Here is a 26,327-nt window from a genome sequence, read left to right as displayed (position 1 = left end):
AAATGTCTCTGATATATGAACGTCATTCACACGAACTTTACTAGCTCTCTTTGGAGGTTCTACGTAGGGTTACACAGTTTTCTCAGAAGAAATACAAGCCACAGTTCTGACAGGTAAATAGGTGATTGAATTCCCCCACAGAATCCCAGCCCAGTGCGATGCCCGACCAGTAGGGTCCCCTCTGCTGCCGAAGACGCTCCTGCAATGCTGCCGTTTACCTCACCTGAGCTGGGAGCCCACATTCAAATTACTTCGAACAAGTGTGGACTTATTTTGGAAAAATAAACCCAGCTGAAAATAAACTGAAAGGGGCATCGAGAATGTTCAAATGATTAAATATGAAAACTGAAAAGCCTAGTTTTCATCTTAAGTCTGTTTGGTCTCCAAATGATGAATATAGATTTCCCCTGCATCTCACTATCTTCTCTTTGCTTTAACGACAGTGTTTTTGAGGATTTCAGGAATGTGACTCCAAATACTTTCAAACTGACAAGAGCCTGTCATATCAAATGTTATAGCTAAGAGACTGCACTATAAATTTCTTCATCTAGGTAGGTTGCTATTTGTGGGGGGGGGGGGAGTTCAACTGATCCATAGAAATCCATAAAAAGTCTTGAAATTGGGTGGTGTTAGTCTTCCAACTTTATTCTTTATTCAGAGTTATTTTAGCTATTCTAGGTTCTTTGCATTTCTGTATCAGTTTTAGAATTAGTTGGTCAATGTCTTTAAAAACAGAAGGGGGACTGTTGGGATTCTTGACTGGTTTGCGTTAATTTGGGAGAGAACCGACACCTTAATAGCACAGTCTTCCAACCCAGGAATGAGATCCGTAGACATTTAAAGGTAACGTGGGGGGGCGGGGAGGGGAGAGTTTTGTAGGAATGTCAGTTACACAGAAAGCTCCGTCATATCATCTAATTTCAAGAGTTTCATGAAAATAAACTGGCAAGTGAAGAGCTCTCCGAGAGACGCCCTGTCTACACCCGGTGACTCAGGACCAGGGAGTGGATGAGCAGAGAGGCTGCTTCACTGTCCACCGAGCAGGGAGGCGGAGGAGACACGCCCCCCACACGCCCTCCAGGGGCCGCCTGAAGATCAGCCAGCTGGGAAGGAGCAGCCACTGCGGAAATACTGACTTTCAAAGGCAGACTTTCTCAAGGTGAGAAAGCTGTTTTGTGTTCTAAATCCCCTACAGAGTGGGCCCTGAGTCAGAAATACACCCAAAGCTCCTACGGTTATGTAATATGCTCATTACACTTTGGGAGTAGTCTATCCTCTTCCGGGGTTTAATTATCAAGTCAAATGACATCCCCCAAGAAAACCCCTCCAGCCCTAAAATACTGAACCTATCAGGACTGGCTTGTAAGCTGCCGGCTTCCCTTTCTGTGTTGTCGGGCCTGGGTGACCTAACGACCACCGTGCGGTCAGAGTGAAGACCACCCCCGGGCAGGCTTGCTAGCAGGAGGGACCCTGGCATCCACGTCCTCTGGCTGCCGGCACTAATGATGCCAGCGCTCATATTTCTAGCCCACCCGAGGCTGTAAAATCGAAATGCAATCAAAGAAATTACTTCAAATTCCAAGTTAAAAAAAAAATCAAAACTTAGTAGGAAAATTAACACCCCCATAAGACTGAGAAAAAAGATAAAGGCTTTTTTTTTTTTCATTCAGGCTATTCATTGCTAAGAATATTGTGAGGAAATGATGGAATCCAAACTGGATTAAATAAAAAATGCATCACTGACGTTTTTCCACTGTAGTTTCAGTGTTTGCATCCACCTGCCTTTATCTTAACCTGAGGTGAAGAGCTAGCGGGGCAGGAGGGGGCATGGGTGGGTCTGGCAGCCCCGTGAAAAGGGGGTCTGGGCCCCTGCTGCCCGGTTGGAAGACAGTGCCGGCCACACACATAATTCCAGACTGTCGAGCAGCCACGCTGAAAAGGTGAAATGCAACAAATGAAAATTGTTTGCATAACGTTTATTATTTAAGCCAGTACGTCCAAAACAGTATCATTTCAACACCTTGTCAGTAACAGAGAGCTATGAATGGGGGCTTCCTAGGTTCTCTTCTGTGCGCTACGCCTGGGAGTCCCCTGGGCGTGTTTCGGGCCACAGACGGCCACGGGTCACGCTTGCCTCTAGGCTGCTGTGTGGGGCCGAGCGGTCTGGATGGCCCTGAGGGTGTGCCCGTAGTGACATCCGATCCTGTCTAGTCAGGCGGGGGACACAATTTACTTGAATGAAAAACAAGAGTTTAAAAGAAAAAAAAAAGAACCCTGAGCTCAGGATGACCCTCTCATCTCAAAACCATTTGCATTCAGAGTGCGGCTTAATTTGAGCCTAACTTGTTTTTACATGTCAGGATTGTAGCGCTGGGAGTCTTTAGGGATTCTTATGCAGCTCAAAGGGGATTCCAGTTTCAGAGTCAGAAAGGGCCATGTCCCCAGATTTGGGGACTTATCAGCTGCCTGGGCTGAGAACGGGAGGCACCGTCAGAGACTTGTGGCGGCTGAGGCGCTCCTCGCAGGCAGGGGCTCCACCCGCTACCGTCTGCAAAGCCTAAATCGTGTCTGCTCCCGATTCAGCGACAGGAGCCTTTTTTGGATTAGAGGTGATCTGAATACGCATCTCTGCGAAGTGGAAATAAGACCACCTGAGTGTGAGTACTGCCTGAGGGACCCAAGAGAGCTCGGCGTGAGCAGGACCCTACTGTAGACAGGACGAGAGCTCTGCCCTGCGTCCTGGGGCCCCGGGGGGCTGGCAGGAACTCTGCGGAGAAGTTAAAGGGGCCGGCCCTGGGCCAGAGCAGGAGCCAGAGGTGGGCAGAGGGCGCACACGGGGCAGACGTGACCGCAAACCTTTTGAGCTCTTGCTCTAGCTATGAGCTGACTTGCAGTTAAGAGCTGGGATCATTACCCTTAAGAGTAAACGTAGAAAATACATTTCAGGCACATATTAACCCTTAAAAACTGTTTCTACTAACGACCTAGGATGGACGGGTGGGACGTTTCCCGTAAGAAGACCAACGTGTGAGTTTCCACGTTGTCTTACACGGGAGGCGCCGCGGTCCGCCACGCGGCTAAAGTCGCACACACGTCTCGTGAAAAAGTCTCTAAGGGGCGCGGCCAGCTGAGCCCTGCGCGTTTACCTGGCGAGCCTCTTCGTTCACTGTCTTTCTCAGCATCTGTGCATCTTCAAATAAAGGGCCATCTGTCTCCATAGCCACCGGGCCGCTGATGGTGCTCGCTTGACTATACACTGCATACTGCAATGCAAAGCGCGGAGTCACTCGCGGCCAGCGCGCAGGGGGGCGGCTCCAGCGCTCCGCCGCCCTCCCCGGGGCCCCTCCTGAAGGAAGCCTCTGTGCGGGATGAGCCTGAGCCTGGCCTACACCTGCCCGCCTGCGGGCGGGGACAGCAGCGCAGCCGCCTTGGTTCCAGACTCTCCCAGCCCTGGGCCACTGGACACCCGCCCTGAAGCCTTGGCCTTGATGCCCTGGGCCTGCTCATGGGGACCGGTTCCCATGGAAACCTGCGCCTCCAGCCCCCCACCTCTGCACCCGGCCTGCGGGCCTCATCATGCCTTCCCCACGTCCAGGTCACCCTCACTCAGGTCCCCGTTTGCTCCACATTCCAGACTCGCCCCAACCCCAGCACAGATCACATCCGCCCTCTGACGCACACTCTCTGTTCTCCTCCTGGACGACGCAGTCTTGAGTGGTTCCACAGCTCACACCTCACCCTGCCGGGAGGGGCCGGCCCTGCGGGGGGCGGGGCCCAGTGCACCCACAAGCCAGTGGGGTCCCGTTGGGGCACCCGGGGATGCTGCTTTCCCCGAGCTCCAGGCCAAGTCAGGCTCTGGTGTGAAGTGAAGTGAAGTCCGCTCAGTCATGTCCGACTCTTTGCAACCCCATGGACTGCAGCCTGCCAGGCTCCTCCGTCCATGAGATTCTCCAGGCAAGAGTACTAGAGTGGGTTGCCATTTCCTCCTCCAGGGGATCTTCCTGAACCAGGGATCAAACCCGGATCTCCCGCACTGCGGGCAGACGCTTTAACCTCTGAGCCACCAGGGAAGCCCTGGTGTGAGCAGGATGGTTTCTGACTTTGCTTCTGAGAGTGTGACTGGGGGGGTGGTGGTGGTGATGAGCGTGCTTCACAGGTGGCGGAAAGGCCTGACTGTCCTTAGCACTCAGCGTCCACCTGTGTCTCTGCTGCGAGCTGGGTGCTACTCTGAGTACAAGCTATAATGTGAGTGCTAGAAGCCTCCCGACTGAAGGATCCCGAGGTCCTTATGCTAACCCACCGAGGCTCCGGGCCGGTGGGGGGGTGGTTGATTCACACTCCCCGCCCCACATCGTGCCCTCCTATCTGGGTGGAAGGCTCTCCAGCCCACAACAAGCCCCTCCGCCTGGGCTGGGGGCCTGGACCCCTGGCCCACCTGCCTCCCTCCCACCGGGCAAGCACCCAAGAGAACCGCTCAGCTCTTGGGGGGCCCTTCTCCTCCGGACCCCTCAGGCCTGGGCCTCGCCTCTCTGACAGGACAGCGGGCACCAGGCTGTGGGTGACCTTGCACTGACCACCATCGGCCCTGAAGCCGCCCACCCCCTCCCGGGCCTGCGGCGCCGGCCAGCCCGGCTCCTCCGCCGCGGCTTGGATGACAGAACTGTCCCTCCTCATGCCCCCGAGGGTCTCACAGACTCCCGCCCTCAGCCTCCTTGCTGTCCTGGGAAAACAGGCTGCCCCCTTGAGGAAGCCACCTCCTCGGGTCCGATTCTCCCACTGTGGCAGGCGCCCAGGCCCATCAGCGACCCCACCTGCCCTGGCCAGCAGCGACACCTCCACATGTGTCCACAGGCGCCCCGGAGCACCCCAAAGAGCTTTCTGAACACCGGAGGGGATCAAACCCACGGATCCTGCTGCCTCTCCAGCTTCGGCCCTGACTCAGACCACGCCCAGCCCCTCCCCTATGACAACACCCATCCACGAGCAGCTTGGTCTCCCAAGTGGTCCCATCCTGTCCTGACCCCCGGCTGCTGAAGCACCCCCCGGCTTAGCTGAGAAGCGTTGGCCCCACCTGCAGGCGGCCCAGCGCTCCTGGGGGGCTGAAGTCCTGGTGGTGTGGGGACACCCGCTGTGGCCACCCCATCCCCAGCCTTCCTCTACGCGTCCCTCTCTAAAGGCGCGACCAGACCCTCCCCGGCATCACCCCCAGTGTGTGTCACCTGCCTGTCTGGGTCCTCTCTGCTCCCACCCGGCTCCCCTCCTCGACACCGGGCCCCGCCTCATGCCCAACTGTGTATCCTGGGACACGCAGTTGGCACCATCGGCTGAGAGAGGAGGGGGCCTCATGCGACGTGCCCCGCAGGACTCAGGCTGGCGGGGCAGACACGGCAGTGCCCAGGAGGCGGTGCGTGGGGCTCAAGCAGTATTTCAGCTTTCGGCCACGCCAGGAGAAAGCCGGTGTTCCACGCAGAACCCACCGACGAGCGGCTGGTGAGGGCAGCGCGGGGCTTGGGGCAGAGAAGTTCGCCCAAGGATGCCAGGCGATGTCTGCAGGAAGTCGGGGTCACTAGCAGGCTCGGGGCGGCGGGGGGGTGGGCACAGGGGCCTCACCAGGAATAAAAACCTCCCCCCGCCCGCCGAGGCTGACGCTCAACAGGTGGGAGAGGGAATGCACATCCCCGGAGAGGCTCGTCTCCCACAGGAGAGGCAGGCAGCCAGGTCCTGTGCCCCGGGCCTGCCACGCATCGTCGGCTCGCTGCTGATGGACAGAACACGGAGCCACGGCCGGGTCTGAAAATCACAGAGGTGCGCCTGGTCTGCATGTCACGTGCTCCCCGCAGAAGGGAGGCGAGCGTTAAACCGCTGTATGGCTTCTTTTGGTGGATTAGGAAAAACACCGTCACGTTAGAAACCTTCCGCATTTCACAACTTTACAAAACTGAATTACGTCTGATGTTAAAAACACCCTAATGCAAGCTGCCACAACTGCTAAGACAAACAACCCGAATCCCGAAGGACCACAGCTTTCCAAATCCAGCGGCCTACACGGGGACCTGCTGTCACATCTCAGGGCGGATGAGGCCTGGCTCCGGCAAACCCCAGGCTCAGCACCAGGCAGACTGCTAGAGTCCCCCCGGCAAACAGGGGGAGGGCTGGGGACCACCTTAAATGAGGAAGTTGCTGAACCACTTCTCAGACGGCAGGTTCCAGCTGGAGCGGGAGCCTGCAACCACCCAACTACCTACTTTCGTTACAGAAATAGAAAGCAAACTGTACTATCCACAAAATTATTTAGTTTTTGGTTGTTATAAATGGCAAGCAGTGATTCAGTTCATTCAGTTGCTCAGTCGTGTCCGACTCTTTGTGACCCCATGAACCGCAGCATGTCAGGCCTCCCTGTCCATCACAAACTCCCAGAGTTTACCCAAACTCATATCCATTGAGTCGGTGATGCCATCCAACCATCTCATCCTCTTTTGTTCCCTTCTCCTCCTGCCCTCAATCTTTCCCAGTATCTGCTTAGAATTTAGAAAATATTTTCTCTCTCTTGAGAATGAACAGCGAGCACCAAGGCCCTGATTTCCAGCTCTGAGATCCTAGCCCATGAAGTATTTTCCATTTCAGACAGTGAGCGGTGGACTGCAGTGTGCGGATGGGCCGGGCCGGGGTGGAGGGTCTCACGCACAGATGAGGGATGGGGCGGTGCTCGGCCCCGGGCTTCGCAGCACAAACGAGGTGCACCCGGGCAGAGCCCACCCCACGGACGCTGCTAACAGAGACGCCGTGAAACAGAGCGGCCAGAGGAGGGAAAATGTGATGGATGAACATTCAGGAAAGGTTCAGAGACAGGGGAATGAGGACGATATATATATATATGTTAGCCAGATCTCCCATGGGGTTTATTCCTATTTTCCAGGTAAAACAAATAAAATCAGACCCTCTGATCTGTACACATTTCACATGTTTTTCAAGGATGTGTGTGACGGGGGCCCTGACGACCTTGACAGGTCCCGAGGCTCCATCTGACCTCGGCATGGGTCCATCAGAACAGAGCGAGGCAGTCAGGTGCCCCATCAGGCCCGGCCCGTCCACCCACACGCCCCAGACGCTTTACAACAAACGTCAGCCAATATTTTAACCTCATGTTCAGCATAGATTCTGTTCTTAAAAAGTATACACCCATCGCCATCTGCCTCAACCAGCTACCGCACAGTTTCACAGTAACCTTAAAACAGCACTTCTGCATAAGTGCGTGGAATATAGACAGCTCGGGAATACAAATCAGCATGTTGGTACGAAGGTGAAGTACATACTTTCAACTCTGATTGATGTGTCACTTTTTATTAAAACGCCACGGAGATCGAGAGCCCGCAGAACACCTGAGGTCATGATGACTTGTGCACGCTTCCCACCAGAGGCAATGAACAGGCTGCGTGTCACCTGGTTCACCTTACAGAACCTTTCAGGACTTTCGGGGCAGCTGGAGCAGTTATCCTCAGAAAACAAACATATTTTTTTTTCTGGGGAGCTGGGCACAGCCCTGAGAATTCTCAGGCGGCAGAGCCTCAACAGAAAGGCTCCTCGGGGACGGTCAGACGGACACCCGGCAGCAGGAGGAACGCCTGCGGGACCGTGCTCCAGCCCCCCGACCGAGGACACGGCCCAGCTCCGGCCCCCAACCTGGGCCGTCTGGGGGGTCAGCTGGCTCCCCTCCACGGCGACACCGCTTCAGAGCCGGCAGCCCCAGAAGACACGGCCGCCAGGCCCGCCGGCCAGGGCGCGCCGGGCCAGGAGGAAAGGATTAGTTGCTAAGATGACAGAAGTCAGTCAACTGTTAAGGAGCGAGGCTCAAGCCTGTGGAAACCGCATTTTCAGAAACAGGTCACCGACTTCATCCTTCACCTATTTCAAATCCCGGTTTTATTTTTTTTCCCTGTAGAATTAATTTGATATTAAAAAGAAACTGTTTCAACTACAGCATCTATGATATCTGAGACAGAAAAGCATACTGTAATCTGGGCCCAGAACAGAGGTTGTATCCTGGCTTTCTTTTTACCACAGTATATTCAAAAGGTTTGTATCTTATTTAAAAAACATAATAATAATAATAGTAATAATAATAATAATAAAAACGCCAATCCTGTGGTAAAAACTTTCCGGGACAAAATCAGTACTTATGCGAAAGTTGGAAAGTATTTTTATTGCGGACAGTTTCGTACACAATGTTAGTGTAGTGGGTCTGTCTCCCCTCCCACGTGAAGCCACACTCCTGTCACAAAACACTCAAGTCTCACCCTAGACGTTTTCATGTCACTCTCTTTTTTAGTACCTGGGGGTTTGCTTTGGCTAGGTTTTCTATTTTAACCCACGCTTCTTCTCGTTCTTTCATTTTTAGCTTCTCTCTGAAAAATAGTAAAATGTCGTTGGCGTTAGAGAAACGAATCAAATTCAAGAAAGCGTTAAGTGGGGGGGGGGGCAGGGCACGGCTGGAACACGACACCTCGTTTCCCCTTTGTCCCTGTCTGGTCTGATTTCACGTAGGTCACAGCGGTGACCACGAGGTACGCAGTGGGGAAAAACAAAACCAAAACCAAAAACTGGGCTTAGAGGAAAAAGAGCTAAAATTACAAACACACCAAAATTTTAACACGTCTAAGAATCTCAGCTCTTCGGAAGGTCTGCACCAGCACCTCCACGCCTCCTTCCTTCCCTGGCTTTGGTGCATTGTCACAGGATGCTCACGGCTCCGATGAGAAGCTTATGCGCCTGTGAAAAGGGAGACCGCGCCCCAGCGTGGAGGAGCCAGGTGAGGACGTCCTTACAGAGGCACCGCACGCAGGTCCGCACCCCTGAGGCGCAGGACCTTCGGGAGATTACTCATCACAGGACCGACTCTTTTTTTCTTAAAAATCTAGAAAACGTGTGGCCTGATGGGTCAGGTCCCTTTCAGGGAGGCGATGTCCCATGAACGAGGATGTGCCATCGGACAAGCCCCAGGGGTCACGCACTTCAGCCCTGGACACTACGTCCACCTGAGGCAGGAGGGGGGCCAGGCAGCCTGCAGAGGTGAGGACCCCATGGCCGGCTCCCTGCACCCTCCTCCTGCTGTTCCCGTCTCAGGCTCATTTATGTTCTGCTGTCTTTCTCTGTCCGCCCGGCCCAGAGCAGAAACTCCGTAAGGGCAAGGGGTTTTGCTTGTTTTATTCACAGCAGGGCCTGGCATACAGGTAAACACATGCTGAGGGATGCACACGGCACTTGTGATTCTGATACCGGAGGGAGCACGCTGTCGCCAGCACAGCCCAGGGAGGGAGTCACTGAGTGTGTCCCTGGACAGGTGTGGGCTGACATCCTCATGGCACGGGACCAGGGCCCTGGTCTTGTGAGGGACTCAGGCACCAGACTCTAGAGAGAATGCCCGAACTTACGGAGATAAACAATCAGAACAATGAAGTTACGCTGGGAGAAGGTCTGGCTCTCTTACACAAAACTTACAGGACAGAGTCTAAATTCCCGCCTGATGACCATGAAAAAATACTACACATTCTTGTCTTTAAGTGTCCCCTGAGAAATGCAAAGTTGCCTGAACTGGTAGAATAGCTAAGGTCTCTTTTTTTTGGGGGGGGTGGGCTGTGAGGCTTTTGGGATCTTACTTCCCCAACCAGGGACTGAACCTAGGCCCTCGGGAATGAAAGCGTTGAGTCCTAACCACCACGAAGGTGCCAGAGGATAGCTGGCTTAGAAAACACGTTTTCATCACAAAGGTTTAATTTGCTTTCCAGTACAAAAGCGCAGATTTTGCTTTGAAGGGAAGAATAACTTCTTAGGACAAACTAATGGGAGAGGTTTACTCAGGATTAAGGGGAAAAAAATCCTTGAAAGAATAACTTTTGAAAAGAGCGACTCACTTCAGTTTCTCTGCCTTGAACTGCTGGGTGCAGTCGTCAAACAGCTTTTGGTTCATCTCCATGAAGAGTTTCAGCGCGTTGTATATCAAGCCATGTATTGTCCTGTAACGAAAGCTTCGTGTTCAAACTCAGGATGCTTCATCTTTTTGGATCCATCTCCCTCCCCTCCCCCATCACAGACTGCTTCCTCTCCCAGCCTGTCAGCGTATTTCAAGGGTCTCACAAGTCTCCTAAGCTCTAGAGTTAAAAGCCTGTGACGTTTTGACTCCTTGCTGGTTTTCTCAGAGGCAGCCCTGCTCCACACGCCTCTCATTGCAGCGCCTGGGCCTTCCGGCTCACCGCCCTAGCTAACGGCAGCCCAAAGCCGCCTTACTGGGAAGCCGAATAAAAACTGCTGAACCTTGAACAGGTGCAGTTAAGGCAAACTTAATCACACAGAGAATAATGAAAATGTTTCACTTCCTGTAGATGTCGGCTTCCTTTCAATCTTACTCACTGAGGACAAAAAACTAATGCTGACACTGCCAAAGCACAGCTTAGGAGAGTGTTAAATGAAACGACGAGCGGTCAGCTTCATCCCGCTCGGCTCTCAGACGCGGACACCCAGGAGAGGGAGGGCCCGCTGTGCCCCTGCCGGCAGGGCCTCCGGAGGACTCTGGTCTCACCTGTCATCAGCTGCAGCTGTGTGAGGGACCCCCCAGTGATTCGGGCAGAGGACTGCCCCTTGGAGCCTGGTCAACCCACAGAATTGGGAGCAACAACCAAAAACTCGACTCTCAAGTCTTAACTAGTATTTAATTCACTATAATGAAACCAGATCCTGTTTAAGTGAAAGTGAAGTCGCTCAGTCATGTCTGACTCTTGGTGACCCCATGGACTGTAGCTCACCAGGCTCCTCAGTCCATGGGATTTTCCAGGCAAGAATACTGGAGTGGGGTGCCATGTCCTTCTCCAGGGGATCTTCCCGACCCAGGGAGCAGACCCAGGTCTCCCGCATTGTATGCAGGCGCTTTACCGTCTGATCTACTAGGGAAGCCCTAGATCCTGTTTAGAAAACATCTAACAGGACGTGTCTTTCTTTGTAGGCGGCAGGGACCTAAGCCACCACTGCCGGTCTTCGCAGCGCTCTGAACCACACCCAGGAGCTGGGGCTCAGCTCGAGGGCTTGGTTAGCACCCGCTGAGCTCAACAGAAGATGAACGTCACGCAGGAGAGGTTGTTGAAAGCGACATGTGAACACTGACCGCTAGGCTGCTATTTCCACCGTCACGGCTGCTGTCTGTCCTACTCTGGCCGCCGGTACCACTGCCAGACCTGCAGCTGAGGGGCTGCTGCAAAAGTGTACTGCGTGCAGAGAGGCGCCCGGGGCCTTACACTGACGCACACGCTCTCCATCCTGACCAACCCCTGCAGCACGGCGACGCGCTTCACGTGGACCGACTTTATCCTGATCGGTCGGTCACCACAAAACAGTGGGTGCCAACATTTTCTCTCTCTCTTTTTTTTTTGGCTGAGCCAAGTGACTTGTGGGACTTATAGTTCCTGGACTCGGGATCAATCCCAGGCCCTTGGCAGTGAAAGTGAGGCGCCCTAATCGCTGGACCGCCAGGGAAGTCCCAGTGCCAACATCTTCTCTACTTTTCAGGTGAGGATGGTGTGGCTGAGAGAGACCCGGTGGGCAGCAGAGCAAGTCTGTGAGCCCGGACAGCAGGAGGGGTAAGGGCAGAGCCCGCAGACAGAGCGGCCCACCAGCTCCCAGCTGCAGGCTGGGCTTCGTCCCACCCCGCCGTCCCCCCACAAACAAGAGGGCAGGACTGGATATCAGCGCTCTGTCCCTCCTGCTTTAAACTCTGATTCACTGATTGTAACAGAGAAAGGGCAGAAGATGGAGAAAGTGGAACCCTGACTCCTTGTTTACAAGAACAACGAGGGTGCCAGGGCAGCCCAGAAGACAGCGGGGCTTGAGGTCTCAGCAGACGACCGCTGAGTTGGTCTGTCTGCTCACCCGTGTGAAGTGGGAGGGCGGAGCAGGGTGGCAGGGGCAGCCAGGTGCTGGAGACTCCGAGGTGGCGTGTGGGTTACGTGCCACTTGGGCAGTGGGCACAGGGGGGCTCACTAGGGTGGGTGTCAGCAGGGCTCCGGGGGCCCCCACGGGAGGGGTGGCCTCTGTGCTCCAGCGGGGACGGAGCCCCGAGGCTGCGATGACCTTTAACTCCTCTGGAGGGAACCTAAGAGGAGGCCTGGAAGATGCACCTCCTGGCCCTGCCCAGGGACAAGATACGGGTGGGGAGGGAGGCAATGTGCCCTCCGACGCGGGCCCGACGGGGGCACAGGAGGCCAACGGAAGGGCGAGACACAGCCCACACTTCTGCTGGGTCACAGCCCGCGGAGAAATCGGCATCTGATTTTTTAACTGATACTGAGACTTGGATTCAATAGTAATCTGCTTCAAGTATCAGGAAAATACGGTATGCAAAATTTAAAAATGGCCGCGTAGGACTTCCTTGGTGGTCCTGTGGTTAAGAATTCGCCGGCCGATGCAGGCAGGCGGGGCACGTGCGATCCCTGGTCTGGGAAGACCCGACATGCGGTGGAGCAACCATGCCCATGCATCACCACTCCTGAGCCCGCGCGCCTAGAGCCCCTGCTCCGCAACAGGAGAAGCCCCTGCAGTGAGGAACCGGCGCACCGCACCTAGAGAGGAGCCCCTGCTCGCCCCAACTAGAGAAGAACCTGCATGTAGCAACAAAGATCCAGTGCAGAAAAAAAAAAAGCTACTTGAATTAAACAAACAGACAGACAGACAGGTTACTTAGAAAGGGGTAAAAGAAAGGCGGGCGGCGGGCGCTCACTTGTTCCAGTGGGTCTTGGAGTTGCGGTATAAGGATGGGAACATGATGGGTAGGATCTTGGCCGCGTTGTCGCTGATCAGGCTCATGATGTACTCGTTGTTCCAGTAGTACAGCGCCCGCTCCGCCACCTGCAAGGCAGAAGGGCGCGGCGCTCATCGCGGTCAGCACACAGGTGGCAGAATGAACTCTACCGGACGGGAAGGGCAGGGTAGGATCACTTCTGCAAACCAGAGTGCTCTAGATTGGAACACTGAGGCGTCTTCAACAAAGAGGCGGATGATTCCACGTCCCTCAAGATCGCTGTCACTTATTTTTTCACGAGTTCGACCAACACTTCTGCTAGACACGGGCCAGATGCTGAGGCCCTCAGTCACATGAGCTCGCCCTCCTGAACCATCAGCCGCCCAGCACCCTCTGCGGGCGTCTCCACCCGGGGAGGCACGGTCTGGCCCTGAGGATCCCGCGGGGAGGCCTGCAGGCAGAAGCCCTTGCCAGCAGGGAGCTTGCGCTCTGTGGGCTGAACCCATGACGGCGAGTGGTCTGACATGTTAGTGCTACATCGCGTGGTGAATGGCAGCAGGGGAGGCAGGGAGAGCCGGTGTGTGCGTGGAAATGTGGCTTCTGCTCAAAGCCGGTGGTGGCGGGCCCGTCCCTGCCGAGGGCCAGCGGGAGGGGGTGTGAGACGGCCGCGGGGTGGCCGGCTGAGGACAGCAGGGTGGGGGACGCGGGCGGAGCAGAGGCCACCGTGGGGCCAGCTCTGAACCCGCCGGCAGGACTGAGCCGCCACCTCACCCTCTCTGGTCAGATCACGGTTCCCTGGAGACCGAGAGGTTCTGCTCCCTTGGTGCCTACATTTCTACCTTGTTCACAAAGACTTCACCGTAAATACTGTCTCGATACAAAACGATGGGGTGGCCAGTGTGTTAAAAGGAGGCAGACAGGCTGGAAGAGCCACCGGGATGACCTCTGACGGGGGCTGGGAGGGTGTGAGGGCCAATCGGCAAAGGCGTGGCCTCGCTGTGGCCCCCACGCAGGGACGTGGAAGGGACGGAAATCAGAACCACGACTGTTTTCTAAAACTCAAGTGTCAGAAATGGAGCGCTTATGGAGGGAGGGAGTGGAAGCCCGACAGTTGCACGTCCTCTGTAAATACTGAGCACTCAGCTGTGGACAGTAAGCCTGTGTGTGTCTGGGTACCCGGGGAACACAGAGGCGGAGGCGGCTTACGGAGAAGCTGCCCTTAATCGCTCGTACTGAGAAGCGTGTCTTTAGTGGCAGGGCGGGGATGAGGCACTGGAGGCTTACTTTATAGACCTGAAGCCTCAACGTGTTTCAGATGAAGCGAAAGCCTGATTGTCACCTTCAGATTACCCGAAGGGCAAAAACACGACCAGCGCGCCCTGCGACCCAGCGGCTCCTGAGGGGACGGACTCGAGGCCGCTCTCTGAGGCGCCCTACCTGGAAGTGGGGGCTGGAGACGCACTTGGCCAGCTGCCGGAAGAGAGGCTCCATGATCTTCACGAACTCTGACGGCTCGATGACGTCCAGAATCTCTTCCAATTCGTTCAGGAACATGACTTCTTTTGGACTGTGGGTCTTTGGCCAGTACTTGAGAAGTGCCATTACCACCTGCAGAGGACAAAACATACCGCGGTCACGGGGTCACGGCCCGCTCCCCTGTTCAGGGGTCACGGCCTGCTCCCCTGTTCAGGGGTCACAGCTCCCCTGTTCAGGGGTCACGGCCCGCTCCCCTGTTCAGGGGTCACGGCCTGCTCCCCTGTTCAGGGGTCACAGCTCCCCTGTTCAGGGGTCACAGCTCCCCTGTTCAGGGGTCACAGCTCCCCTGTTCAGGGGTCACAGCTCCCCTGTTCAGGGGGCCCCTCTGAGCAGCCACGAGGAGGTGGTTCTTTCTTCCCTATAAGAAGGAACAGTGATTCAGCGGTTGAGAACGTGGGCTTTCGTAGTTAGGGTTCAAAGTGTTAGTGGCTCAGCTGTATCTGACTCTGTGTAGCCCGTGGACTGGTGCCCGCCGGGCTCCTCTGTCCTTGGGATTCTCCAGGCAAGAACACTGGAGTGGGTGGTTGCCATGGCCTTCTCCAGGGGTCTTCCTGACCCAGGGATTGAACCCGGGTCCCCTGCATGGCAGGTAGATTCTTTACAATCTGAGCCATGAGCTAGATCTAATCTTATACACTTTAGAATCACAGTTTTAATTTACATGACCCCCTCTGTTTAACCACCATCTTAGTAAGAGTCAGATCTTTAAAAAAAAAAAAAAAAGACAAAAGACAGGCAGGCAGGGGAGTTTAGAGAAAATGAGACCAGTGGAGAAACGCAGAGCATGTGAGCTCGTCTAAGTGTCTTCGGGTGTAGACACACACTCATAGGCACACTCCATTTCTCGATCAAATTGACTGTTCACATATATTTACACACATACATACATGGGGCTTCCCAGGTGGCTTAAGTGGTAAAGAGTCCACTTGCAATGCAGGAGATGTGGATCTCATCCCTGGGTCGAGAATATCTGTTGAAGGAGGAAATGGCAACCCAGTCCAGTATTCTTGCCTGAAAAATCCCATGGACAGAGGAGCCTGGTGGGGACGTCCATGGGGACGCAGAGAGTCAGACACAGCTTAGCGACCGCACACATACACATACATAGCTGTGTACACACTGTTTTCAATGGTGTTAAAACACATCCAAAAGAGAGACGTGAAGTACTGTGAAGTACTGATGCTGCTGGCAAGCCCTCTGTGTGGCCACGGGCTGGTGCCAGTCCCTGGGCGCCCCGGAGCCCTCCTTAAATACCAGGGGGAACAACGATCATCGCCTTGGGGCCGCTGAGAGGACTTTATTACTAAGCCCACACAGGCGCAGGTGGTGCGCTGGCCGCAGCGAGGGGCTGAGCCTGGCCCGGCCCAGGACCCCAGCGCGGATCTGTGCGGCCGTTCCCTGGGAGCACGCCCAGTGGGGTGGCAGCGGCCTGGCTGGGGAGTGTTGGCCGCTAGGTTCCTTGCCCATGACACAGGCAAGGTTCCTGCCGGCAGCCTTTCTTTATCGTGTTCCTGCATTTCCCAAACTTCCTACCAATAGAGGCCGTTCACCCAAAATATCTGATTTGTGATGCAGACTTAGTAGTATGCCTAAGACTTTAGCTACCTTAACGATCCAAAACGTTATGCACGTGACTGTAACGCGCAGATACCTACTTGCACGTGTAACTGAACGACTGCGACCTGTCACCTAATGCAGCCATCTACCCTCGTCACGGCCGTTTCTGGCTGCCAGCACCAGGACTGCGGTGACAATCACCGCTCGTGGCCTGGCTTCCGTTCACTGCTCATCCCTGGCTCCGCATATCACGCCAGCTCTGCTCCCGGCCTGGGCGCCATCACCGCAGGTAAAACAAGGGGCTTCGGAACACCATCCGCTGAGGGCAACTCTGCCTTGATGCTTCTGACCTTCAGGCCCCTGGATAATCTTCTCTGTTCTTACACTTTACAAAACTCCAAATTTACTCAAAAGGTGCCCCCAGTTTTGAAGTCTGGCATAAAAATTTATGACACAACTGTCTCTAAGAGGGATCATTTAAAAAAATGCATCATTTGATGATTTTCCCACTTTTTTGCTCAAAATCATGTTAGTAGACATTTGACCCCCACTCCACTCTGTGTATTGGAATCACTTTTAAAATTCAACAGGTACCAATCACTTCACAAACCCACCACTCCTTGTCATTTGACAAAATGGAATTTTACTAGGAGAAATATGCTGATCTGTGAACTACAGAACACAACTGATTTATCTGCCCAATGTCTCTGGGAAAGATCTTATTTCTGGAGTCAGCATTGTACACTGGGCTTACTTTCCACACTGTTTGGAACGACTTCTGACTACTACCCAAACGATTCAGCTCCTTCCAAGGGTGCGAGCGTTCTGCAGGAGCGGGAGTCTGCTCAGGGAATGCTAATCTCAGCCAACAATGGCTCTTGCTGTCAGGCGTACTTCAAGACAGTTCTCCTGGGGAAGTCAACAGGCGGCCCGCTCCCGGGAGAAGGCTGGGGGTTGTGGTGGTGGTGGCTGGCGAGCCTGGCACCCTGGGAGCTCCTCTCCTGTCCTGGAACACCAGGGGGAAAGGCCACGGGACAAAACTCGATCAGCCTCAAGGGACATGCGGGTGGAAGAGGAGCGTGATTTTACTTCCACCCACTAGCGAATGAGCCTCTAACTCTAATAACAACAGTGCACGTGTTCAACATGCCCAGAAAGCTTTTGGGCACTCTACACAATTTACAAACAACAGCAACAAAATAGTTATAGATCACAAATGGGTACATCGTGGGTGCAGGACCGTGAGACGCAGGCTGAGTGCCCATCCCAGCACCTTCACAAGGGTTGCACCTTCATCAGGTTGTCTGCATGCTTTTGATGCTGAAGTCAGACAAAATGGGCTTTGGATTTTCGTAACATGTGAATTCTAAAGGAAGGAAGTTACTGAGACAAGGGTCTGAACATTTGTAAACATTTTCTTTTTTTACATTTTTAACATCTTTAATAGCACTCTGTAATCAAGGGTGCTGTTACATTACCTGTGCTGTAGGAAATCAAGAAAGGAAGAGGTTCTGGGTGGAAATACTGGGGACTGGGTGCGGGGGACCTGAAGTAGCTTTGGGTGTGTGCTGAGTCAGAGTTTTCTATCTACTATCCAAGACAGAAGGACCCCACTGAAGCCAGGACACTGTCTGTCTCCTGCCTTTTTTCACACAACTACAATTAAAAGCTCTCACTGCTGCAAAGCTGTACTAGCTTTATTAGTGGGAATTTATATGGCAGTTCAGCTGTTAAAGAATCCTCCTGCAATGCAGGAAACCCTGGTTTGATTTCCTGAGTTGAGAAGATCCTCTGGAAAAGGGACAGGCTACCCACTCCAGTATTCTTGGGCTTCCCTGGTGGCTTAGACGGGAAAGAATCTGCCCGCAATGCAGGAGACAAGACCTGGGTTCGATCCCTGTGTCAAAGGAGGGCATGGCAACCCACTCCAGTATTCTTGCCTGGAGAATCCCCATGGACAGGGGAGCCTGGCGGACTGCAGTCCCTGGGGTTGCAAAGAGCTGGACATAACTGAGCGACTAGGCACAGACGCATAAGCTTTATCAGCGTCCGTATGACTTCCAGGTGAGACAGAGACGGGGGGTGGGGGCGCTCACTGCGTCCTGCTGGAGCAGGATTAGCACCAGGTTCTGACAGATGGTGGTGGGGGGGCAGGGCGGGGGTGTGCAGGTGGACGGAACCTGCAGGGGGCGGCTTGGTGAGAAAACCTTGTTCCGTGATAAATGGAGGGCAACAAGATCCAGTGAATTCTTCAGCCATTAGACAGTATGAGAAATATGCACAAGGAAGTATCATAGAAGAAAACTACACACTTTGTTTCTTATTTTTGAAGTAGGAATAGTAGGAAAAGAACAGGGGTTGTGTTAAGATTTCTTCATGTAACAGTTTGGAGAAGAACTTCACATATAGACAGGAATTAGGATGTGTCACCAAAAAGACATTACAAAGGGCTTTTTTATTATTACTGCCATCTCATTTTTCTTTCCCTATCTAAACATGTCATCACTTTAGTAGGAGGATAAAATAACACATCCTCGACCTAAATTGCAGTAAATACTTTTCGTGTTTGGTTCGGAAGTCTGTAAGATTTGGGACATCTCCTGGGTTGGGGGGGCGTCCAGAATGCTGGTCAGAGCTGAGGCAGAGACGCAAGGAACCGCAGGGAGGGGCTGCAGAGCAGGGGGGCTCCCGCTCTCCCCGCAGGCCGCAGCTGAGCAGCAAATTCAGGGACTTGCCCTGAATTTTAGGGTGAAGGGGGGTGGGCGCATGTTAAATTTAAAAGTTTAAAAAGAAAGGAGAGATCAGAAACAGTTTAACTCGGGATACAGTATTAAGAATTTCTATTTTTTTTCACTATAAAAATTACAATTTCAATGAGGAAACTATGGAAGACCACTAAAGGGACAAGAAAGATTCAGGAACTACAAGAGTCACCTTTTTCAGTCCAGTAGTGATTTTTAAAAGTGTTCAAACATTTAAACTGGCAGCTGACACTTCTTGCTTTGTCACTCAACAGTAAAACAACCCAATTAAAAATGGGCAATGAATTTAAAGGTATTTCTCCAAAGAAACACAAATGGCTAATATGCATGTGTAAAGATGCCCAACATCGTTAGTCATTGGGGAAATGGAAATCAAAAACCACGAGATACTCCTTCACACACTAGAATGGTTACAGTAAAAAGAATGGAAAACAGCAAGTGTCGGTGGGGGTGTGGGTCAGTCGGAATCCTTGTGGCTGCTGATGGGAACGCAGAAGGGTGCAGCTGCTGTGGAGAGTGGAATGGCATTTCCAGAGAATTACCATGCGATTCAGCACGTCCACCTCCAGGTTTACACAGAAGAGAACTGAAAGCAGGACACGAAGAAATGTTCGCACACAGATGTTCTCAGCCGTATTGTTCACAAAAGCTGAAATGTGGAAACAGCTCAGGTTTCCACGGACAGGTGAACGCGCTAACCAGATGCGGTCTAGCCACACAATGGGACACGACTCAGTCCCAACAAGGAAAGAGTTTCTGGCACACGTGACCGCACAGATGACCCTGGGCACGGGACACTGGGGAGAAACAAGCCAGCTGCCAAAGGACAGATCCTGGACGAGTCCACTAGCACAGGGAACCTAGAGCAGTCAAATTCAGAGACAGAAGGCAGAGCCGAGGCCATCACGGGGGGAGTGGAGGCTAACTGGGGCAACGCTGTTTAATGAAGACAGAGTTTCTTTCTGTCTGGGGCGATGACAACGTTTTAGAATCAGTGATGACAGGTGCGCAACATCGTGAATGCAATCAGCGCCGTTATCGGCTCAAAGGACACGAGTCTGAGCAAACTCCAGGAGACAGTGGACAGGGAAGCCTGGTGTGCCGCAGTCCATGGGATCACAGTCAGACACGACTATTGCAACTGGACAACAACAAAACTGTAAACTCTAAATAACGTATTTTGTTATATAGTGTATTTTACCATAATTGAAGAAATTAATAATCTAGTGTATAAAAAAACCACTGAATCACACACGTTAAGTGGGTGAGCTGTATGGCAAAGAATTACATCTCAATAAAGCTGGTGAGAAAAGTGTATGCAAACGCTTCAACGGCTGCCTGACACACCCAACTTTGCGAAAGCTAGGTTACAATGGCCTTTTTATTTTTAATAACGGTAAAATGCCAAGAAACTTAGAAATCTAAACACTGACGGTGGCAATCCAACGTTCATTTATGATATAATGATCATAAAATAGTTACACTCTAACTTGCGGAGAATTTTCAAAACAGTAAAACGTCTTTAGTACAGGCATTTCGAATCCTTACTACACTCCCTCTGACTGAAGTCAGTAAACTGTGCTGTTAAACCAAGCGACGTGGAAGTATTAAACTGCATGCGATTCAGCAGCCATGCTGTTCATTCAGAGTAAAAGGCAACGCGGGGTAAGGTGGCCACCTCATCACATAAAAGAATGACTCTGACAAGCGGACTTGCAATTAAAATTGCTATAGTTGAAAACCCGCAGCATGCCAATGGGACCAGTTTGCGTTTGTCAGCGCTGTAACTTAGGAGGGAGAGGCTGTCTCGGTGAAGGAGCCTGACTGCAGTGCCGACAGCTGAGACGCGTACGTGACATCGCGGGGCCCCGAGCAGAGCGCTGTACTCACCGGCTCCGTGAGCGTGCTGTCCTTCTCTAAAAACTGCACCACACAGTAGGCCAGCTACAGCGAGAGAGACAGAGTGTTAGCACGGTGCGTAACCATGGAAACGCGGCATCACCGTCAGGCGCCTTCCCCTGGGGAGACAGGCCTGGACGTGACCCACGCCCCACCTTCCACCCTGGGAGGGACCCCAGGACCGATGTGCAACACAGGTCAACTATAGAAGGAACATCAGGAAGCTGGGGGAAAAAAAAACAACCCAGGAGATGGTCTTTCAGACCAATACCACCAAGTCAGCCCAGCACTGGTGAGGACTTTCCTTGTGGCCTTTCAGAGACTGTAATGGACAGGTAATCTAACTGCTGGGTGAAAAATAAAATGAAGTCTGTTTCCATCTTAAATCCTTAAACTATTAATACAGAACAACTAATGTGATAACAAACTGGTTGGCTGTAAAGATGTTGCCAGTTGACAGGAAGCAGAGAAAAACTCTAAGTAAAAGATTTCCCAGGAAGCCAGTGTTCCTAGAACAGCTGGTTTCCCTGGTGGCTCAGCTGGTAAAAAATCCACCTGTGATGCAGGAGACATGGGTTCGATCCCTGGGTCGGGAAGATCTTCTGGGGAAGGAAATGGCAACCCACTCCAGTATTCTTACCTGGAGAATCCCATGGACAGAGGAGCCTGGTGGGCTACAGTCCACGGGGTCACAAAGAGTTGGAAACTAAACTAACCAACTACCACCAAAGAATACACTTTGTGATGCCGTGAGGGACACTCCTCGAGGGATGCCCCACAGAATGCGGAGGGGTGTTTCCTGGTTCTTCGACCTAGACGAGGACCCAAAACTTCCCGAGCTGCAGTCAGTGTGGCTTATTTCTGTCTACATGGTACTTAGAATAATAAGGGTGAAGGAAAATCCAAATTTCCTGGGGGAAACGCAGCCAAACAACCCGTTAGAAACCATTTATGGATTAGTTTTTCAGTGTCATCTTAAACAGATTTTTACAAAGTTGTCTTCCTCCAAGAGGTCTTCCTTGACCCCTTCATCGTGTGAAATGCTCCCTTTTCGATGCTGACAACCAGTTTTGAAATTCTCCATTCTTGAGAATTTCCTGATATTCTTAAAAAGCAATCTGCTTTTACTCCCTTATCCTTTCACTCATCATCAGAACACTGATACCCAAGTCCATATGTGATGTAACAGAGACGTAACACTCCCTGGGGTTCAACATCCCAAGTTCACTGAGGTCCAAGCAGAGATGGCCCCGCTCCCTCCCGAGGCCCCAGTGACCGTCGAGGGAGGGGCCCTCACCTGGGGATGGTAGACGCTCAGAGACTTCACTTTGTGCAAAGGTAATAACACCTTCAGTAAGAAAATCTTGTGCTCTTCTTTTAGTGGTAAGGCAAACCCATTAATTATACTGCGAAAACAGAATGTATTCACAGTTTGAATATTTACAAACTCCAGATTAAAAAACATATCTCACTGTTTTTCTTTTAGTTTTTGTGTTCAGCATGAAAACCAGCAAGCAAATTATGAGTGTCAGAGAAAAGGAGGGGGGATAGTAGCAGAAATTAAAAAACCGTTAGGTCCCTTTCAGGAAGCACAGCCATTTCTGTCTTTGGAACTGCAGGGTGATTTAAGAATTCTGAGCTCACAGGTAGCTACCCGGAGCAGCGGGAGCCTCTGGGGGCAAAAGCTCCTCTGCCAGGCATTGCCCTGAGCCCGGCAGCTCGGGTGGGCACCAGCGCCTTCCCTCGGCCTCCACCATCTTTTGGAATTCTCACTCACTTCCCCAGAGAAATCCTGCCTCTTTACTCTAGTGCTGGCAGAACAGAGTCTGCGTGTGCAAAGTGGGTGTCATTTAAAAGGCAACAAGAAAGTTGTTCCCTTCTGCAGGGAAGGGGGTCCCCTGCTCTTAACCTACAAGCTGAAGCTTTCATCTGCAACATCGAGGACTTACGTAAGTTGCTGAGAGCTGCAGAAGCGGTTACAGCAGTTTCTCAACTGGTACTCTGTTCATGAGCCTGGTGCACTGGGGCACTCAGGTGGGGTTAGTAAGAAGTGACCATTGGGGACGATTTGCTCATTCAAACGAGGGGACAGGAGAGGATCTCGTGTGTGGCGTGGGGGCTGTCTGGACGCGTCACTCGACTCCCCTCAGCCTCGCAACAGCCTCAGACATGAATACGATTACCTTCCCACTTTACAGGGAAGGAAGCAGGGGGCGCGAGCGTTAAGTAAGGCTGACAACAAGGGTGCCCATTCCCACGCTCGCTACACTCCGCTGGGAGAGAGAACCCGGGAGTGTGTCAGAGAGGAGTTCGCCATGAGGGCTGCTGTTTGTTTTACATTTTATCTGAAACGCGAGGAAAGTTGTTTTCAGAATTACTGGACCTCAGTTCGCCAGATAACACTGTTACGGTGTTCCAACAGCTTTGGGAGTTACTAGATTGAACAGGAGGACGGTTTCTTCCCTGCAGGACTCCTCAGAACCTTTAGCTTCTAACGTGGACTGAATCCCCAAGTGAGGTGTTGGGGAAAAAGCACTTTTGGGCTTATTCAGCCGTGGAACCCCGAGGAATGCTGTTTCAGAATCAGTGAGTTAGGAGGCCTGAGAGAAAACCCATTGGTCATCGATTAAAAAAAAATGATAGGAAGCAAGAACTCTACTTGGATTAAGACAATGACATTTTTGAAATGTTAGTTGATAAGAATACACATGAAAAATTTATAAAATCAAAGCAATTTGAAATACTAGCATTTAGTCAATACTCCAAATATATAATAAACGGCCTATTCTTCTTCTAAGTGTCACATGTAAACCTTCTTAATGTAGCTATTTTTAGCACTGCTCTTGAGGAAATAATTGAGACTGGGTTCCCATAGTAATGCTACTGAGGTATAGACATGGAACAATCTACATATGGAACCATACGAATGGGAGAGGCCTGTCATTCAGTCCTGATCCACAGGCTCACGGGCCCCTGCCATTAAGTGAGGCTGATTTAAGTTCCTCTAGAGGATGGCCTTGGAGAAGGCAATGGTGACCCACTCCAGTACTCTTGCCTGGAGAATCCCATGGATGGAGGACCCTGGTGGGCTGCAGTCCATGGGGTCACTAAGAGTCGGACACGACTGAGCGACTTCACTTTCACTTTTCACTTTCATGCATTGGAGAAGGAAATGGCAACCCACTCCGGTGTTCTTGCCTGGAGAATCCCAGGGACGGGGGAGCCTGGTGGGCGGCCATCTATGGGGTCGCACAGAGTCGGAGACGACTGAAGCGACTTAGCAGCAGCCGCAGAGGACGGCCTGCATTGCCCTGCTCTGGGGAGGGGCGGTTGAGCGCAGTGAACTGGATCGTTCTGGCATGAATCCCACCTAAGGCTGTTCACTGCCAATAACAGAGACAACTTACCTTCCCAATATTTCCAGTAATTCTGCTATGCCATTGTGATGCTCTGTTTCATAAATAAATCTGGAAAGAGCAAGATGTCATTTAGAATTAGAACACTGAAATCACGGCTGGAAAAGACGAAAATGCTCCGAAGAAGAAAACAAGGCTTTTAGGAAGAAAAGCATGCAGCCAGGCAACAAGAAGCACCGCTATTTGTGAAAACCGCTCTGGGGGCAGCGCTAATTGTTACCAGAGACTCCTCAGGGCCTGGATGTGCAGCACTCAGGAGGGCAGGGAGCGGGGGCTCGCTCCCGTTTCTCCCCAATGTTTTATTCTGAAAGTTTCAAACCTACATCGGGAAGGATGTTTACAGTGAGTGCTGCATCTCAACCACCCGGATTTGACAACAAATAGCTTGCTGTTTGCTTTTAATTTTTTGCCACATCTCAAGCTAAGTTGACACCTGACTCAACTGTAAAGCCTCCGATATTTAGCATGGTCTCTGCAAAGGGTGCAAGTTACTTCCTCATCACTGGGGCTGTCTCCCCTACTTCCTCCCTGGCACCCCACACTTCTCCTACGTTGCTTCAAGTGCCACCTTCCGAAACCCCTGTCTGAGCAGCCGCTCCCCCTTGGGCCCCGTGCATGTCCCCGGGGCTCCCAGCACCTGTGTCAGCCTGAGGCAGTAAACGAGGACTTACTGTAACCACGTCCCTGCTGCTAGGGCTGAGCGTGGCATCTGAGACATGACTGCTGAGTCTCCTGGGGCCAGGGAGAGGGGCCAGGGATGGGAAACAGGACAGCGTCTTCTCTCTCCAAGGATCCCCCAGAAACAACTCGCTGCCGCCCCACAATAGGCTCACCGGGAGTCAGCCTAACCCAGAATATGCAGCGAATTCTGCCTGAAACCAGAAGGGTCTGGTGTTTGAAAAACGTTCCTGCTTAGCAGACAAAAACTACCAGTTTAGAGCCAGCTCTGGGACAAAAATAAGCTCAGGATGATTAAAAATTTTCACTGTCCTTGTTTGAAACAAATGGAATAGTGACCTTAAGGTAAAGAGCAGTTCGGACACGAGGTGTGACATGCTCCTGAGGAGCGGGTCTAACGTCTCTAGATTTTGGAACCAATCTTTTAAAAACGGGGGCGTGGGGTGGGGAGGGAACCTCTTTGGCTAGAACAGGGGTGGGTGATGGGCAGGCGAGGCAGTCCCGTGGAGGCCTGGACACCAGCTTGGACAGGTCGGAGCGGAGCCCACAGGGACCCGGGTGAGAACCGCTGAGCAGCAGGGCACAGTGGCGGGGCCGCAGCGGAGCCGAGGCAGGGGTGTGCCCGTGGGGACCGCGGCAGCCGGGCTGGTGAGAGCAAGTCTGCACGGCGCGCGGGGCTGTGCCAACCTCAGACACGAAGGCCCTGCCCTGAGCCGGAAAGCCGGCCTCGAGGGAGCCCTGGCCTCCTCGGACGTCTGCACCGGGAGGCACTTCAGCTCATGGAACTCAAGGCTCCCTCTGCTTCACCTGTTTTACCCGAAATACTTAAAAACGGCTCGGATGTACCAAGTTACATTATCGTCCAGCACGACTGGCCCACTTCCGTTCCTATTCCTCTGTGTCCACCGGGCCAGCTGGGCAGGCAGCAACAGGGCATGGGGTCCTGAAGCCTGAGAGCTCGGCTCTGGCTCCTGACACTTGGAGGCAGCCAGGCCTCTGGGCGCCACCTGTGACCCAGCTCCACCAGCGCTGACATTTAAACAAGGGTGGCCTGGAGCCAGAAGCCATTTTGTTTTCCTAAATCAACTTTACTATATTCTTATCGATAAACTCTTAATTCAGACTACTTGATAGATTTGGAGCAGGTACAGGAAAGAGAAGGTTTCCCTATTGGCTCAGATGGTAAAAAGTCTGTCTGCAGTGCGGGAGACACGGGTTTGATCCCTGGGTCGGGAAGATCCTCTGGAGGAGGAAGTGGCAACCCACTCCAGTATTCCTGCCTGGAGAATCCCATGGACAGAGGAGCCTGGCGGGCTACAGTCGATGGGGTCGCAAAGAGTCAGACACGACTGAGTGACTTCACTTCATTTCACAGGATGGAGAAAGCAAGTACAGCCCCCTGCCTTCTTTTCCAGAGCGGAGCAAGAAAGCGGGTGCAAAACGGGAGGCAGCCCTAAGGGTCCACGCAGAGCAGAGCCGCGGAGTTCCTTCCTCCTTCCGCACAAAGGAGCCAGGGCTCTCCCCATGCTGGGCTGAAACCTGCCCGTCAAGGACAGGGCCCCCCACAAACGGACCCCCTCTCGTGAGGGGGGTGAGGCGCTCTGCACCGCACACGGAGGCGGAAGCTGCTCCCCCTCGAAGCGGGGCTGCGCTCACCTCCCCGAGTCGCTCTGACCCGTACAAAGGGAAGAGGCCAGC

General features: G+C 52.8%; 1 protein-coding gene across 9 annotated transcripts in view; it reads right to left on the bottom strand.

Moving 5' to 3' along the window:
- Positions 1–26,327, bottom strand: part of PPP2R5C (protein phosphatase 2 regulatory subunit B'gamma) — a 144,427-nt gene that overhangs the window by 5,131 nt on the left and 112,969 nt on the right. For 6 of the 9 annotated variants that reach the window (XM_065906868.1, XM_065906861.1, XM_065906864.1 and 3 more), the window contains 8 exons: positions 23,943–24,002; positions 21,833–21,941; positions 20,527–20,580; positions 14,219–14,389; positions 12,761–12,888; positions 9,909–10,010; positions 8,330–8,402; positions 3,147–3,263 (listed from right to left, as the gene is read on the bottom strand). In XM_065906868.1, coding sequence (XP_065762940.1) covers positions 3,147–3,263; positions 8,330–8,402; positions 9,909–10,010; positions 12,761–12,888; positions 14,219–14,389; positions 20,527–20,580; positions 21,833–21,941; positions 23,943–24,002 — 814 coding nt within the window. Of the gene's footprint in view, positions 1–3,146; positions 3,264–3,679; positions 7,934–8,329; positions 8,403–9,908; positions 10,011–12,760; positions 12,889–14,218; positions 14,390–20,526; positions 20,581–21,832; positions 21,942–23,942; positions 24,003–26,327 lie in introns of those variants that run through there. The other 3 variants (XM_065906866.1, XM_065906870.1, XM_065906869.1) reach the window with 2 other exon arrangements.

This window comes from Muntiacus reevesi, chromosome 15, assembly GCF_963930625.1.
Source record: "Muntiacus reevesi chromosome 15, mMunRee1.1, whole genome shotgun sequence".
Taxonomy (NCBI): Eukaryota; Metazoa; Chordata; class Mammalia; order Artiodactyla; family Cervidae; genus Muntiacus; species Muntiacus reevesi.
Note: the sequence above shows the minus strand (reverse complement) of the source record. Positions and strands in the feature narration are given on the sequence as shown.